The sequence below is a fragment of the Oncorhynchus kisutch genome, linkage group LG6 (assembly GCF_002021735.2).
Source record: "Oncorhynchus kisutch isolate 150728-3 linkage group LG6, Okis_V2, whole genome shotgun sequence".
NCBI lineage: Eukaryota > Metazoa > Chordata > Actinopteri > Salmoniformes > Salmonidae > Oncorhynchus > Oncorhynchus kisutch.
In genome coordinates, this window is record NC_034179.2 from 42,244,089 (window position 1) to 42,262,172 (window position 18,084).

General features: G+C 41.4%; 1 protein-coding gene across 1 annotated transcript; it reads left to right on the forward strand.

Moving 5' to 3' along the window:
- Window positions 1–340: 340 nt before the first annotated feature.
- On the forward strand, window positions 341–16,992 carry LOC109892864 (vacuolar protein sorting-associated protein 26B-like). The gene is made up of 6 exons (XM_020485706.2): window positions 341–1,220; window positions 4,101–4,257; window positions 12,986–13,150; window positions 13,542–13,717; window positions 13,999–14,141; window positions 14,625–16,992. The coding sequence occupies exons 1-6, from the start codon at window positions 998–1,000 to the stop codon at window positions 14,757–14,759; spliced, it is 999 nt and encodes a 332-aa protein (XP_020341295.1). The 5' UTR covers window positions 341–997; the 3' UTR covers window positions 14,760–16,992.
- The last annotated feature ends 1,092 nt before the right edge of the window (window positions 16,993–18,084 follow it).

Below are 18,084 nucleotides of genomic sequence, written 5' to 3' on the forward strand. Positions count from 1 at the left end.
ATCCCACTTCCTCATTTTGTCTGTTTCAAATAGTAATGTACTGGTTCATATACAGTCAACGCACGTATGAAACATTTGATCTCAATACAGTTTTATGTTCCCAAAACTAGAATATGTTATGAACTGAGTGGACTACGTTTTGTAGACTTTAGCCTTCGTCAAAGTATTTAAAAACCGCGTTGTTTAGGAGTGCAAAATTGTTTGAGTTATTGCACACGTGCATTTCACAGTATGCGTTCCCAAACAGAAATATGCAAATGTATGCTAGAACGGGCCAATAGGACCTCGCTCGCTCGTATTTGGCTCTGCCCATATGTTCCCATTGGAAACGACAGCCTGTGGTCTATCTTGAATTAGTTATAAAAAATCTGTGACCCAACTCTGCAGGCGCGGCGCTGATCACTTGTTTTACGTCACCAGCGGGTTTTTTTCGCACCAGAAATGTTGGGTTGAAATCGCGCAAAATCTGACGTTGACAGCAAAGATATTGGATAAATTAAAAATGTTCCACTCAGGCCGTTTACCATTGATTCCGTTCTACTTAAGGGGTGGCTCTCTCGAAGGCAGCGGGGACTTGTCTACTAAGTGCGTTGACTGTATATGAACCAGTATATGAGTATTTGAACCAGAAAAAACGAGGTAGTGGGATGTGTCACTACTTCGGTCTCTACTGACAGCTTTGGCTGAAGCTGACATATCTATCTTATTTCATTTATTTAGAATATCATACTTTTCTGGCACTCTCTTTTCTATCTGTTGAATATCTGTTTTTCTAACGCACCCTGCATTTACACGCATGCGCATTTAAAGAGGAAGCTCAACATTGGACATTGCTTCATCAACAGTTGCCCTATTTAGTTTAGGTAGTGGCATAGTACAGCACAAACTAAATTTCGGAAGAAATCACTCGTTACTGTAGCAAGGATTTGAAATACAGTAACGTAGGATTGTTGTTGTACATGCAGAATCTACAAAGGCTCTGAATCAAGGTGCAGTGATGAGCTTTTTTAGTTTTGGTCAAAGTGCACAAATCGATATAGTTTTGAATGACGCTGAGACAAGAAAGAAAGCCGAACATAAGACCGAAGATGGGAAAAAGGACCAATATTTTCTGTTTTATGATGGCGATACAGTATCTGGAAAAGTCAACGTAACACTGAAGAATCCAGGGAAAAGACTCGAGCATCAAGGCATCAAAATCCAGTTTATTGGGAAAATTGGTAAGTGTGACACAGACCCATCTTTGTGTTGTCACTGCCCAAATAACTAAATAAGCTACACAATTATCCATGGTGCAAAACATTAACACGTCTCTATGAATGATATTGTAATCCTAATTAATTGCCAGGCTGATCAAATTAGCTATTTGTGTCCATTGATTGAACAGTGACGCAACACGTAGCCATGCCATGCTCATTCACTGCACTGCATGGTTAAAGCGTTGTGACCTGTGGTGGGCTATGTGATATACTGGAAGTGATCAACAGAAGACCCATTGTGCCACAGAAACTCTCCTGCAGTATATTCTACCTGGTAAAAAAAGTGTGAGAATCATGAGGTTAACTTAACCAGTCAGAAGTTAAGATATGAAAATCATGAGACTAACTTCACCTGTCAGTTACACTTGGTCTGTATCATGCCCTTTTATAGTTAGGCCTACATTGTAATAAACGTTATCCGTATCGCACAGACAGGAATAAAGAACTCTCTGGTGGTGTAATGTTTCATTAACTACTCATGGTGTGATTGTGATAACATACAGAACCTCAAGTCTTTTTGTCCCCCCGACCTAGAATACCTCACAACCAAATGCCGACCTGATTACCTCCCAAGATAATCATCTTCGGTTATCGTCACAGCTGTGTATATTCCCCCTCAAGCCAAAATCACGACGGCCTTCACTGAACTTTATGCAAACTGGAAACCACATATGTGTCCACTACCTCGATTCGGTCTTGTGTAGCAACATTTGAATGTTTATTTTAAATTTTTACATTGGCTAAAAGTAGCGACTCGGCGCTAGAAAATCTTATATCATACACTGCAGTTGCGGAACAACGAGAAAGAGATTCTGCTTTGAAAGTTGATAAATTCCACTTTTGAGAAAAAGGCCCTTGGATGTTTTGGTACACTTACTGGAGAGCTCTTTGTCTACACCCATTCAGCATCGTTCACACCCTCTTAAGCTTTAGCCCTACCCATCTCTTCAAGTATTCACATGCGAGGCCATGTGGAAAACACACCCTGTATCAAATCAAATTTAAGTTTATTTGTTACATGCACAGGATACAGAAGATGTAAACAGTACAGTGAAGTAGTTACTTGCATGGTAGCAATATCAAAAACAGAAAGTGTCCAGATACAATATTTTTGTCATTATTAGAAGACGCTTACCCGACACTTGACTAAATTGATGGGTCATGTGAAGGAAATGCTATAACCACCCCCCAAGCCACATCTAGCTTAGTGAATGGGTCACTATTCTCTAGACATGTACACATGTTCATGAAATACAATAGATGGCCGTAATCACCCCCAGACACACCTGGTTACTTTGATGGGTCATGTATTAATCCGGCCGAAGTGGAGTCTTTTGTTTAGACATGTAGCTAGCTAAACAATGGACCGGCATAATCCCAACTCTTACTACTACCACCAATGCAAACATTATCATAGCTGTAGTATGAATCTGCAGGTAGCTAAAGCTAACAAATTAGATTAAATTTTAGCTAGCTAACATTAGGCTATAACTAGTAATACAAATGGGTTTCTGATTCAAATAATATTACTACACAGATCATACACGTAACATTAACTAGTGAGCCAGCTAGCTAACAGTACGCTTTAACTTACAATGTGAATGACATTCTGACAAAATGAGTTACTTATATCTGAAACTATAGCTAGACTCTTACATGGATGAATGCTTCACGTCAGACTGGAACTATTTAACTCCGTTTTGTTTGTGGCTACATCTTGTTTGGCCAGTGTTGTTTCAAGCACTCTGGTTCACACTGACCGTGGCGTGTGCAGAACGTAGCCCATAATTTTTTCCAACTGATCTGTCGATAACGCCTGTTAAATTCAGGGCATCAATGTTGTTGAGAAGTTGCAACTTTTGTAGTTCTCGATGGCTAATGTTGTTATATCTTTCAAAAACGGCGAGGCAGACCAATCCAAACTCATCTCCCGGCATGTCCAGCTGATCCTCTATCTCAGCCAATCATGGCTAGCGGGAAGGTTCCCTTTCTTATTCCTTGGCTAAACCAACTAAACTCAGCAAAAAAAGAAACATCTCTTTTTCAGGACCCTGTCTTTCAAAGATAATTAGTAAAAATCTTCATTGTAAAGGGTTTAAACACTGTTTCCCATGCTTGTTCTATGACCCATAAACAATTAATGAACATGCACCTGTGGAACGGTCGTTAAGACATTAACAGCTTAAAGACGGTAGGCAATTAAGGTCACAGTTGTGAAAACTTAGGACACTAAAGAGGCCTTTCTACTGATTCTGAAAAACACCAAAAGAAAGATGCCCAGGGTCCCTGCTCATCTGCGTGAACCATGTGTAACAATCCGCGTGAACCACGGACCATGTGTAATAACACCTGCACAGGATCGGTACATCCGAACATCATACCTGTGGAACACAGGACTGGCAAAAGTGCTCTTCACTGACGAGTCGTGGTTTTGTCTCACCAGGGGTGATGTTCGGATTCGCGCTTATTGTCGAACGAATGAGCATTACACCGAGGCCTGTACTCTAGAGCGGGATTGATTTGGTCTGGGTTGGTGTGTCACAGCATCATCGGACTGAGCTTTTACTTTTAGATTTGTCTGTATTGTTGTGAATTGTTAGATACTACTAGATAACTTGTTAGATAAGTATTTTGCTACACCCTCAATAACATCTGCTAAAAATGTGTTTGTGACTAATAAAATGTACATTTTTTACACCCTTGTAAGATGCAGTAACCAGTTGTAATTTTGTTGCATTACCTTGAATCTCTCTCTATAGTACTTGTAATGCCTTTTTAAAGGGATAGATTAGAAAGTAATCTGTAAACTGGTGATACCAACAACCATTTCTCTCTTTTTAGAGCTCTACTACGACAGGGGAAACAACTATGAGTTTGTGTCTCTGGTTAAAGACTTGGCCCAACCGGGAGAGCTAACGCAGTCCCGGACCTTCGACTTTGAGTTCACAAATGTGGAGAAACCATACGAGGCCTACACGGGCCAGAATGTCAAATTACGGTAAGCATCTGGCAAGACTAAACAAACCATGCATGAAACATTTTCACAGCACAATAGGACTGTTACATACATTGGCGATTTTAGCATGTAAATCTTGGTGGGGCAAAAAATTATAAAAGTGGGATGCATGCCAGCAAAGCCCCAACACATCACTAAACAATACATGAATTGTGCTATACGGGTGACAAATGGTGCCTACATACAGCAGTCTCAACATCTTACCACTGCTACACCTGGTCATCAGTGGAGCCTTGTCTGGCAGCGAAACAGTTCATCCAGCCTCATTTACTGCTTTTTAAAAAACATAGGTGATCTGGCTGACTTGCCTTAACAAATGTGGTTTCTACTGACACTAGAGATGTACAAACTATATCATAAGGGGACGACAAGCGGATAAGAGGCAATTTCGATTAAGACAGTAATGAAGGAGCTAGGATGGACATAGTCAATATAGCCATTTGTTTATCACTTTTGAAATGTACAGCGACAGAATCCAGAACATGGGTCGTTCTTAGTGTTCTCCCTGTACACCAAGTCAGAACCGTAGGATAAATAAAGTGGGCATATAAGCTCTTACAATATTCAATGATTACATTTCTCTAAAACAGGTTATAGGCTACATGTGCACCACATGTAGGTGAAATTAAGAGGGGTAAATGGATCAAATTATTAGTCTTACTACACAACATACACTTAGTACTACTTTCTTTGCTACAGTATATATATCTCCCTAGCATATTACATAATTTATGCAGCAGCATACAATACATTTTTGAACTCCCCTGTTGTGCTGTGCTCACAGGAATTTGGCGCGGCAGTCCTTTGTGTGCACATTTTGTCATCAAAATCAGGAATTCTCTCTTCTCTGGATTTATGGTGCTTTCAAAACAACTGAGAACTCTTGGGGGGGAAAAACAAGGTTGAATCATGATGACATCATTGATCTTCAGGTCGTAACTCTAGAAAGAGACCGGAGTTGGATGACAGTTCAAAATGTATTTTCCCAGTCGGAGCTCGTTTATTCCCGACTTCCCAGTTGTCTTGAACTCACTGAAGTCAAGTTTTCGCAGTTCCGAGTTAAGTTGTTTTGAGCGTGGCACAAATCATGCTTCATTGATAGCATGGCCTAGCTTGAATGTTTATCATTTTAAACTTGGAAAATAGCCCCTTAATCCCAGATTTGTGACCACACAGCCACTGTCACTGATTCCTTCCACACCACTCAATTGTTGAATTTGTGATTTCCAACTTGTTGTGTAATGTTTATGTCCAATGGCTGATTAGCACTGATACGTTTTATCTATAATTTCTCTTCATATGACAAGGATTGAAAAGTATTTGCCAGTAGATTGTTGACTTGATTCATGATTATGAATGCTAGCTTGCTAGCTAAGATTTTGAAAGTATGATGTTGACATGATCAGTCCAATCAAAGCTACGAGTGATTTGACGTATATTTATCTGTGGCCAATGACCTTGAGCCTTCTTGGATGGGCACTTCTAATGTAACTCTATGGCAGCACCCAAGGGGCTCAAATTTGAGGTCTACCCTTAGATTTGGTGGTGACGTAGTGTCCCCATGAGTGACAGAACACTGAGCCAATCACGGCCTAACGCTCCTTATTTTCTGCTGGCTTGCCCCACCACCACAGAAAGCACTGAGCAAGGCTGAAACACCAGCATTTTGGAGCTGCCTTACTCAAGAAAACAAAGAGACCATGTTTGTATGCAGCTATATTAACACAATTATATATATTTAAAAATTGTTTGCAAACTGATATGTGACACGTATTAATGCAAGCACCACCCTCCTTTTGAAGCTTCCAGTCTGTTATTCAAACTCAATCAGCATGACAGAGGGATCTCCAGCCTTGTCCTCGTCAACACTCACACCTGTGTTAATGAGAGAATCACTGACATGTCAGCTGGTCCTTTTGTGGCAGGGCTGAAATGCAGAGGATTTTTTTATTCAGTTCATTTGCATGGCAAATAGGGACTTTGCAATTAATTGCAATTCATCTGATCACTCTTCATAACATTCTGGAGTATATGCAAATTGCGATCATACAAACTGAGGCAGAAGACTGTCATGGAAATGTCCTGTATTACTAAACATTGAGACAGCAAACCACACACAACTCAGTTATTTTATCAAGTCAACTTTAATTATATATGAGCTTCACCATAGCCCTGTGACTCTCAGATCAATTCAGTGTCTATAAATGAATTCTCTGAGTGCTTACAAAACAGTTCTTAGTATCATTTATAGCCAAGACACACCCATCTCAACTCACATGACGAATAACAGATCTTATGAACATTACACAAAGAACCTTTTACTTGAAAGAGGACTATCCCATAGCTAGATAGCATTAGCTATAAATTATAGTTCAGTTTGGTTTCCTAAACGAAGTTCTTATCTCATTGTTGGTACAACATAGTACCAAACCATTACCTCATCCAATGGCATATATCAATTGTCAATTCTAGATACTTCCATCTCAAATACACCTCCTCCTGGACAAGATCAGAAAAGACAGTGAGCCTCTTAGGTCATGTACTAGATCAAGATAAGGGCAACCTCAGAGGGGACATGTGATAGTTAGACACATTCCCATAAAAAGACAAGCCTCCATTCTGTCCTCCCCTTCTGATATTCTTCATAGTGGTTCACATAGTTTAACAGATACATTGACATATGAAGACGAGCCTGACCTCTCCCCTCTCTGGGCCCCTAGTGACTAAGCCCTAGCAGAGAAGGGATAACTGCAAACTGCCAACAGTATTATCCAAAAGAAAACATCCTAATGACAAATATCTCACAAGCATTATTATGTAAATAAAACATCTTATTTATGAATGTTACCGAACTAATTCTGATTCAGCCACGACATTTCTATCGCCTAATAATAGTGCATTCTAGTTGTTGTCTTTGGTAACAGGTAATTGTCAATGGATTGCATGTGATTCTAGGCCATTTCGTAAAACGTAACCATTTAAAGCATCGTAAAGCTGATTGTCTGTGGTAAAAATGCCTGGGTCTGAATGGATTCACCTCCAGAGTGCCATTTTAAGAGTTTTGCATTCAACAAAACAGAATTGTTGCCTTGACAAATAGAAACAGAAGTAAGGAAGTAGAAACAGGATTAATAGAAACTGAAAATAGACAGACTAGACTAGAGCCTAGTCTAGAGAGTTGCCACTTTCCATGTATCCAGTACAGTGCATATCTACAGTCTCTTAACTGCTGTACATACATAAAATATGTTAACTCTAGAGAAGTATTTGTCTTTTAAGTGAAGTGCATATTTTTTATTTATTTGTCAGGGACCATGTACCATGGTCAATCCATTGCATCAGATTTAATTAGATGGCTCATTTTCATCTGTATTCCCTGGGCAGAAAACAATTAACATCAATACAATGCTACAATATAACACACTATTAAAATATCTATATGGAAAAAATATACATTGCCTTCAGAAAGTATTCAAACCCCTTGACTGAATCTACAATTTCTTGTTGCAGCCTGGATTTAGTGTATTGATACACCATCCAAAGCCTAATAATAACTTCACCATGCTCAAAGGGATATTCAGCGTCTGCTTTTTTATTTTGACACGTTTACCAATCGGTGACCTTCTTTGCGAGGCATTGAAAAACCTCCTAGGTTTTTGTAGTTGAATCTGTACTTGATATTCACTACTCTATTGAGGGACCTTTTACAGATACTTGTATTGTGTGGGGTACAGAGCTGTGGTTGTCATTGAAAAAATCATGTTAACCATTATCCTTGAACATGGAATGAGTCCATGCAACTTATTTTTCGATATGTTAAGCACATTTTTACTCCGGAACTTATTTAGGCTTGCCATGACAAAGGGGTTGAATACTTATTGACTCAAGACATTTCAGCTTTCATTTAAAAAAATAAATTTCTAAAACAATTCCAAACAAAATTCCACATTGACATTATTTGGTATTGTGTGTAGATCAGTGACACGATCTCAAATGAATCAATTTTAAATCCTGGCTGTAACAACAACATTTGGAAAAAGTCAAGTGGTGTGAATCAAATCAAATCCAATTTTATTTGTCACATACACATGGTTAGCAGATGTTAGTGCGAGTGTAGCGAAATGCTTGTGCTTCTAGTTCCGACAATGCAGTAATAACCAACAAGTAATCTAGCTAACAATTCCAAAACGACTACCTTATAGACACAAGTGTAAGGGGATAAAGAATATGTACATAAAGATATATGAATGAGTGATGGTACAGAGCGGCATAGGCAAGATACAGTAGATGGTATTGAGTGCAGTATATACATATGAGATGAGTATGTAAACAAAGTGGCATAGTTAAAGTGGCTAGTGATACATGTATTACATAAGGATGCAGTAGATGATATAGAGTACAGTATATACGTATACATATGAGATTAATAATGTAGGGTATGTAAACATTATATTAGATAGCATTGTTTAAAGTTGCTAGTGATATATTTTACATAATTTCCAATCAATTCCCATTATTAAAGTGGCTGGAGTTGAGTCAGTGTGTTGGCAGCAGCCACTCAATGTTAGTGGTGGCTGTTTAACAGTCTGATGGCCTTGAGATAGAAGCTGTTTTTCAGTCTCTCGGTCCCAGCTTTGATGCACCTGTACTGACCTCGCCTTCTGGATGATAGCGGGGTGAACAGGCAGTGGCTCGGGTGGTTGTTGTCCTTGATGATCTTTATGGCCTTCCTGTGACATCGGGTGGTGTAGGTGTCCTGGAGGGCAGGTAGTTTGCCCCCGGTGATGCGTTGTGCAGACCTCACTACCCTCTGGAGAGCCTTACGGTTGTGGGCGGAGCAGTTGCCGTACCAGGCGGTGATGCTCTCGATTGTGCATCTGTAGAAGTTTGTGAGTGCTTTTGGTGACAAGCCGAATTTCTTCAGCCTCCTGAGGTTGAAGAGGCGCTGCTGCGCCTTCTTCACGATGCTGTCTGTGTGGGTGGACCAATTCAGTTTGTCTGTGATGTGTATGCCGAGGAACTTAAAACTTACTACCCTCTCCACTACTGTTCCATCGATGTGGATAGGGGGGTGTTCCCTCTGCTGTTTCCTGAAGTCCACAATCATCTCCTTTGTTGTTGACGTTGAGTGTGAGGTTATTTTCCTGACACCACACTCCGAGGGCCCTCACCTCCTCCCTGTAGGCTGTCTCGTCGTTGTTGGTAATCAAGCCTACCACTGTTGTGTCGTCCGCAAACTTGATGATAGAGTTGGAGGCGTGCGTGGCCATGCAGTCGTGGGTGAACAGGGAGTACAGGAGAGGGCTCAGAACGCACCCTTGTGGGGCCCCAGTGTTGAGGATCAGCGGGGTGGAGATGTTGTTGCCTACCCTCACCACCTGGGGGCGGCCCGTCAGGAAGTCCAGTACCCAGTTGCACAGGGCGGGGTCGAGACCCAGGGTCTCGAGCTTGATGACGAGCTTGGAGGGCACTATGGTGTTAAATGCCGAGCTGTAGTCGATGAACAGCATTCTCACATAGGTATTCCTCTTGTCCAGATGGGTTAGGGCAGTGTGCAGTGTGGTTGAGATTGCATCGTCTGTGGACCTATTTGGGCGGTAAGCAAATTGGAGTGGGTCTAGGGTGTCATGTAGGGTGGAGGTGATATGGTCCTTGACTAGTCTCTCAAAGCACTTCATGATGACGGAAGTGAGTGCTACGGGGCGGTAGTCGTTTAGCTCAGTTACCTTAGCTTTCTTGGGAACAGGAACAATGGTGGCCCTCTTGAAGCATGTGGGAACAACAGACTGGGATAGGGATTGATTGAATATGTCCGTAAACACACCAGCCAGCTGGTCTGCGCATGCTCTGAGGGCGCGGCTGGGGATGCCGTCTGGGCCTGCAGCCTCCCTGTAGGCTGTCTCGTCATTGTTAGTAATCAGGCCTACCACTTGTCGTCTGCAAGCTTGATGATTGAGTTCAAGGCTTGCGTGACCACTCAGTTTTTTTTTATTTATTTTTTATTTCACCTTTATTTAACCAGGTAGGCTAGTTGAGAACAAGTTCTCATTTGCAACTGCGACCTGGCCAAGATAAAGTATAGCAGTGTGAACAGACAACACAGAGTTACACATGGAGTAAACAACAAGTCAATAACACAGTAGAAAAAAGAGTCTATATACATTGTGTGCAAAAGGCATGAGGAGGTAGGCGAATATTTACAATTTTGCAGATTAACACTGGAGTGATAAATGATCAGATGGTCATGTACAGGTAGAGATATTGGTGTGCAAAAGAGCAGAAAAGTAAATAAATAAAAACAGTATGGGGATGCGGTAGGTAAAAATGGGTGGGCTATTTACCGATGGACTATGTACAGCTGCAGCGATCGGTTAGCTGCTCAGATAGCACCTGTTTGAAGTTGGTGAGGGCGATAAAAGTCTCCAACTTCAGCAAAACATTAAAAATAAAATAAAATTTGCAATTTGTTCCAGTCACAGGCAGCAGAGAACTGGAACGAAAGGCGGCCAAATGAGGTGTTGGCTTTAGGGATGATCAGTGAGATACACCTGCTGGAGCACGTGCTACGGGTGGGTGTTTCCATCGTGACCAGTGAACTGAGATAAGGCGGAGCTTTACCTAGCATGGACTTGTAGATGACCTGGAGCCAGTGGGTCTGGCCACGAATATGTAGCGAGGGCCAGCCGACTAGAGCATACAGGTCGCAGTGGTGGGTGGTATAAGGTGCTTTAGTAACTAAACGGATGGCACTGTGATATAATGCATCCAGTTTGCTGAGTAGAGTATTGGAAGCCATTTTGTAGATGACATCACCGAAGTCGAGGATCGGTAGGATAGTCAGTTTTACTAGAGTAAGTTTGGCGGCGTGAGTGAAGGAGGCTTTGTTGCGGAATAGAAAGCCGACTCTAGATTTGATTTTAGATTGGAGATGTTTGATATGAGTCTGGAAGGAGAGTTTACAGTCTAGCCAGACACCTAGGTACTTATAGACGTCCACATATTCTAGGACGGAACCATCCAGGGTGGTGATGCTAGTCGGGCGTGCGGGTGCAGGCAGCGAACGGTTGAAAAGCATGCATTTGGTTTTACTAGCGTTTAAGAGCAGTTGGAGGCCACGGAAGGAGTGTTGTATGGCATTGACGCTTGTTTGGAGGTTAGATAGCACAGTGTCCAAGGACGGGCCGGAAGTATACAGAATGGTGTCGTCTGCGTAGAGGTGGATCAGGGAATCGTTGATATATACAGAGAAAAGAGTCGGCCCAGTAATGGGTGTATAGGGAGTACAGGAGGGGGCTGAGCAACCACCCTTGTGGGGCCCCTGTGTTGAGGATCAGCGGGATGGTTCTGTTTCCTATCTACACCCCTGGGGGCGACCCGTCAGGATATCCAGGACCCAGTTGTACAGGAAGGGGTACAGACCCAGGGTCCCGAGCTTAATGATGAGCTTGGAGGGTACTATGGTTTTGAGGACTGAGCTATAGTCAATGAACAGCATTCTTACATAGGAATTCCTCTTGTCCAGATGGGATAGGGCAGTGTGCAGTGCGATTGCATCATCTGTAGATCTATTGGGGTGGCATGCAAATTGAAGTGGGTCTAGGGTGTCCGGTAAGGTAGAGGGAAAATGATCCTTAACTAGCCTCTCAAAGCACTTCATGGTGACAGAAATGAGTGCAACAGGGCGATAGTCATTTAGTTCAGTTACCTTTGGGTACAGGAACAATTGTGGACATATTGAAGCAAGTGGGGACCGCAGACTGGGATAGGGAGAGATTGAATATGTCCGTAAAAACTCCAGCCAGCTGATCTGCGCATGCTCTGAGAATGTGGCTAGGGATGCCGTCTGGGCTGGCAGCCTTACGAGGGTTAACACGCTTAAATGTCTACTCGGCCACAGAGAATGAGAGCCAGTCCTTGGGAGCGGGCAGAGTCTGTGGCACTGAGTTATTCTCAAATGTACAATGTGCAGGGATACTTCAGTATTTGAGGTAGATATGTAGGTGGGGATTAGGAAAAAGTGACTGATGGCAGAATAAATAAGTGTGAACAGGGCTGAAAAGTGACTGGTAGCAGGAATATATACATACCTATGGTAATATACTAGTGTAAACAGGAGTAATAGTGACCGTAGCAGGATAATTAAATGGGTACTAATGGTAATTGCAATGAATGAACAGCAGCATAGTGGTAGTAATAAATCAAATCATTTTAGCAGCAGGGTAGTTGTGAGGGGGAGCAGTAGTTGTTAGCTATGTAACAGTCTTATGGCCATGGGATGAAAGCTGTTTTTAAAGGGATTCTTCGGGATTCAATGACTTCCAGTCACTGCGCTTATGCTAATTAGCATTGGCTCTGAAGCTATCTCTTAACTTCCTTCATACTGGACACAGAGACATAAAAATGGTATCCATGAGTTCATATGACTCTAGGAATACAGATAAAGGGCCTTATTGCCAAAATCCCGATGTATCCCTTTAAGAGTCTGTTGGTCTTTGCCTTGATATTACTGTATATGCATCATTGCTCAGACTTCACTTGATTTCTACTATGTCTCACCAACTATTTGTGGTCTTTATGGAGAGAATGTGACTCCTATCAGCGTTATTGGACACCTTCTGAATTGTTTTTTGTGCATCCTGTATTATTACCCAATAGATTAGTTGATATTCTGACTCTTTTCTTTTTTCTTTCTTTTTTAAAAATATTGCAGCTACTTTCTGCGGGTAACTGTAAGCCGGAGACTGAACGACATCAGTAAAGAAATGGACATTGTTGTGCACACGCTCAGTATGTTCCCAGAACTCAACTCGTCTATCAAGATGGAAGTGGGAATCGAAGACTGCCTGCACATCGAGTTTGAGTACAACAAGTCTAAGTATGACTCCTATTACCATGGTTTATCATATACATTGATTGGAAGGCTTGCGATATTCCTGTTTTTGAATGGCGGGCGAGATAGCAGAGCTTTAGTGAAACCTCAGTCTCCCTGGTTGATCTTCCCTAAACTCCCATGATAATAAATCATATGATTTGTGAGGGAAAAACCACCTGAACATAATAGAACATTTTGAAGTAGCTTTTGTCGCAATTCTATATAAACACTGACCGGTTTGAGGGGAGTGAAACAATGTCGTAGTTCTTGTTTTTATGACAACTTCTTTCAGCACTGTTTATTAGCGTTTGATTGAAGTGACTAGTTAAACAAAACCAGTTTGGGTTTCAGTCTGTCCTTGTCCATAGACCGTAGAACTGTCATTTTAATGCAGGTACCACCTAAAAGATGTCATCGTGGGGAAGATTTACTTCCTGTTGGTACGGATCAAGATCAGACACATGGAGATTAATATCATCAAGCGAGAGACGACTGGCACGGGCACAAACGTGTACCATGAGAACGACACCATAGCCAAGTACGAGATTATGGATGGAGCACCAGTGAGAGGTCAGTGGCATTGACAACCAGTGGAGGCTGGTAGAAGGGGAAATCGGAGGATGGGCTCATTGTAATGGCTGGAATGTAACTATGTTTTGATAATTTTCCATTCACTTCATTCCAGCCATTACAATGAGCCCGTCCTCCGATTTCCTCTTCTACCAACCTGCACAGTTGACAAGGCTGGATTTACACACTGGGCATGGGATGTGGACAGAAAGCATCTAAACAACGTTTTTGGATTTTACAGTGAACTATCACTTTAATAATATGGGTTTTGTCTCTTTCAGGGGAGTCCATCCCTATTCGACTTTTTCTGGCTGGCTATGAGATCACTCCTACGATGAGGGACATCAACAAGAAGTACTCTGTGCGGTACTACCTCAATCTGGTGCTCATAGACGAGGAGGAGAGGCGTTACTTCAAACAGCAGGTACATGCAGACACACGGTAGAGACAGTACAAACACTAGATCCGTGGTAGAGACAGAATGGAAGATGGGTAGGTGTTGGTTCATAATGCTCTACACGGTTGTTCTATTTGGTCTGATTGGTGTCTAATTTGTGGTACATCTCAATAGTCAAGGTCGGCACATTGCTCATTTCAACTCTGTGCATGGGTGCTGTGTAAGAGTAAGACTGTAACAATTCATTGATTTTGTATAATGGATGTAACGAAAGGAAACCAAATGGAGGTCCTATCATACCTGTATCACACCATGCTGCATCGTAACATGAGGTGTACACCACTATATATTAGTTGGTTGTGTGTTACCTGGGATGTGTTGATTAGCGCAACAGAAAATTAATATTAAACATTCTTACTGGACAAGTTCAGGTAGTCTCTCCCTGTTTCCTTCTGTTTTTGTCCATTTGATGCCTCATTAACGCTACCCTGTTTTGTTGCCTTGTTCTAGGAGATCACTCTGTGGAGGAGGGGGGACGTAGTGAGGAAGAGCATGTCCCTCCAAGCGGCCATCGCCTCACAGCGCTTCGAGTGCTCGTCCAGTGACGAGAAAGCCCTAGCTCATGCCCAGGATAAGGAACAGTAGCTAAGCCCCAGAATAGCCTACAATCCATCGCTTCGAAAAGGTGTGTGTGAGCACTATGTGTACATGTCTGTGAATCTACGACTGTGAGAAAGAATGCATGCGTGTTCACTGCATCTATGAATGTGTGTGTGCTCGTCAGGTCATCTATGACAGAGTATGTGTGATGTCCAAAATTATGTGAACGGCAGCCATTTTAGGCATAACCTCGCCCCTTTCAACTTTGCCATTTCATCAACAACACTGATGATGTTACTTTCTCCAACAACTGCAGCTGAAAAGATGTCACTATAATTCAATGTTTGAAGAAATAAGGCGTTCTCATGGTATATTTTATGAACTTTTAGCCAGGTTTTTCTGCTACTGATTATCGTAATGTCTTTTTTCTGTCCTTTTGAATTAGTGATGTTTCTTAAACCAAACCAAACAGCTGCTGTTGAGAAACCTTTTAGGCATCTCTTAATGAGTACTTGTCTTTGACAGTTGGACTCAATGGACATGCAAGTCCTCTTAAGGCCTGGTTACACCTTGCATTAACATGTGGGCGTCATCCAATCAAGATGATCAGATCACTATCTGATCAAGGTTCGTGGTGTACACACATGGTATTAAAACTGGTCTCTTATCCGTCCACTGTATGCGTCCAGTGTCCGCATGTTAGCGCAAGGTATAAACGTGGCTTTAAAATCAGAATGCGAAATGTCATGCAACTTTAGATGCACAGCAGCTTAGGGAAAATGACATTTGAATTGTCAAACAAATTATTTGTATAAAACATTGCATTCCATTCTATCATCAAAAATAACATTACATTCCAAACTTTGTCATTATCAATAGATGCAAACATCTATATTTTTTTATGTATTTGATATTTTATCAGCATTATACATGCTCTGGGTTTGTCTAGGTGACTTATGTCCATTAACAATGGGCGAGTTAGTTTTGCATGGCCCAGTGTGGTACACTAATGGTTTCTCGGAACTGATGGCTTCTACGGTTGCGTTAGGATAGTTAGTAGTAGGTTAGGATAATTAACTTTACAGGTTAGCGGCAGGTAGCCTAGTGGCTAAGAATGTTGGCACTGGAACTGAAAGGTCGGTGGTTTGAATCCCCGAGCGACTAGGTGAAACATCTGCCGACGTGCCCTTGAGCAAGGCACTTAACTCGAATTGCTCCTGTAAGTGCCTCTGGATAAGAGCGTCTGCTAAATTACTAAAATGTGAAATGTTAGGACAGTTAGGTTAAGGTTAGGCTGAGCAAAAATGCGCTACTCTAACCATAGAAACCATCAGTATCACCACACCGGTTCCCCTGGTAGGCAGTTTTTTTTTCTCATTTTAGACCATTCCATTGGTCCTGATGAAATCACTACCCACCCAAAACAAACTCCCCCCACTGCTACTGCTACTGCTGTTAATACAAGTGTGGCAGATTTTGGTGTAACCTTTCCAACTGAATATTTGATCAATTTAATACCTTTCTTTTTTATTTGAACAAGATCCACAGTTTTCTGTCTGTAATTGGTTTGAAAAGTACCTAGGAAACATTACCAACACTGGTTACATTTTTTCCTTATGGTTAAATGCCAAATGGTTCTAGTTCAATTCTAGAAGCTTATTCACAGCTTATTTTTCTTGTCATCTCCAACCATTTTACACCAGGTACATGACTTCCGGTGTAAATGCACTGAAGTCCTCATAACGTGTGCCGGCACTGTCATATTGACTGGAAATAATATGAAGAAACAAAGAATATGTTAGTCTTTTGGAATGGTGTTTTGTATTATGCTTTAACTAGACTTCAGGCTAGATTCAATCAGATTCACGCTAGCCGACTCCCTCATAGCTGTTGTTTTTAAGGTGTCGGAGGTAGAACTGGGTTAGAGCTGTCAAATCCACAAGGGTCTCCCAGGATTATACCTATCGTGGACATTGCCATTGGCTGCACATACTCGCATTAGTATAAATCGCATGCAGCCGTACATTCTCATTCTGAACTTCTAGCGTGAGTAGTGTGGGTGTGGTTTCGTGACGAACACACGAGCAGTTGGTCACCAACTGACATACTGCTTAAATAAAAACAAAGATCTGCCTTGTGTGTACTGGTTAATGGTGAAGTGAGGTAATATAGGCCTTTGAATGTTACAGCCCTTTTTGGGCACCTGATAAATGGACTGAAACTGTATTGTCCATAGACATGTGGGTTCATTAAATCCTATGGGCTGGGCTACAGTGTCTTTACAAGTCTCATGTTTTATAATTATTACTGCTGTTTCTCAATGCGGGATTTATTTGTAGCTAGACTTGATAGCCTCCCTGAGTCTGAAGGTTAACACTATGGATGGGTCCCAAGTGGCACGCTATTCCCTATGTATTGCACTACTTTTGACCAGGGCCCATAGGACAGTTACCTATATAGAGAGGCATTTGGGACACATCCATATGACTCTGTAAACATGTTTTAAAGGGGCACTTCTCTACTTTTTATCAGCATACTATATTCTGGTTAAAAAGTGGTGAAGTGTCCCTTTAACCTTCCATGACCTGGCTTGTCGCTTTTGGTGTAAAACGCCCATCAGAAGATATTGCAAAGTATCACTGTGTGTCATTTGAGAGATGAACACTTTGCTTTGCAATAGGTTCAATTTCCGAATATGCTTTATCAATGCTAAACAAAGGTTCTTAAACATATTAGAGAATGGTGGATTTCAAAATTACTCAAGAAATGTACATAGATAAAACAAATATATTAACAAAGTCATCTTACAACTTTTTTAAAGCTACAATCTGCAATTGGAAAACTACAAAATCCATCCTGCCACTTATTTTGGTATACAGCCAAGGAATGGGAAAATATAACCCCACTTGAATGCATAGACAGTGCTCCAGATGCAAGGACTGACAGTTCTGAAGCTATAAATTGTTTGCTTACAATGCCATTGTTTACAAACAATTGAATCCAACAAGTGCATAGGTTGTATTCTTCAAGAATAAATGCCTTCAGAAAGTGTTCACACCCCTTGACTTTCTCCGCATTTTGTTGTTTACAGCCGGATTTTTAAATTTATTAAATTGAGATGTTTTGGTCACTGGCCTGCACACAATACCCCTTTAATGTCAAAGTGGAATTATGTTTTTGGAAAAATGTACAAATTAAATGAAAATCTGAAATGTCTTGAGCCTGAGTATTCAACCCCTTATGACAAGCCTAAATAAGTTCCTGGAGGAAACATTTGCTTAACAAGTCACAATATGTTGCAAGGACTCACACTGTGTGCAATAATAAACATTAACATTTTTGAATGACTATCTCATCCCTATACCCCACA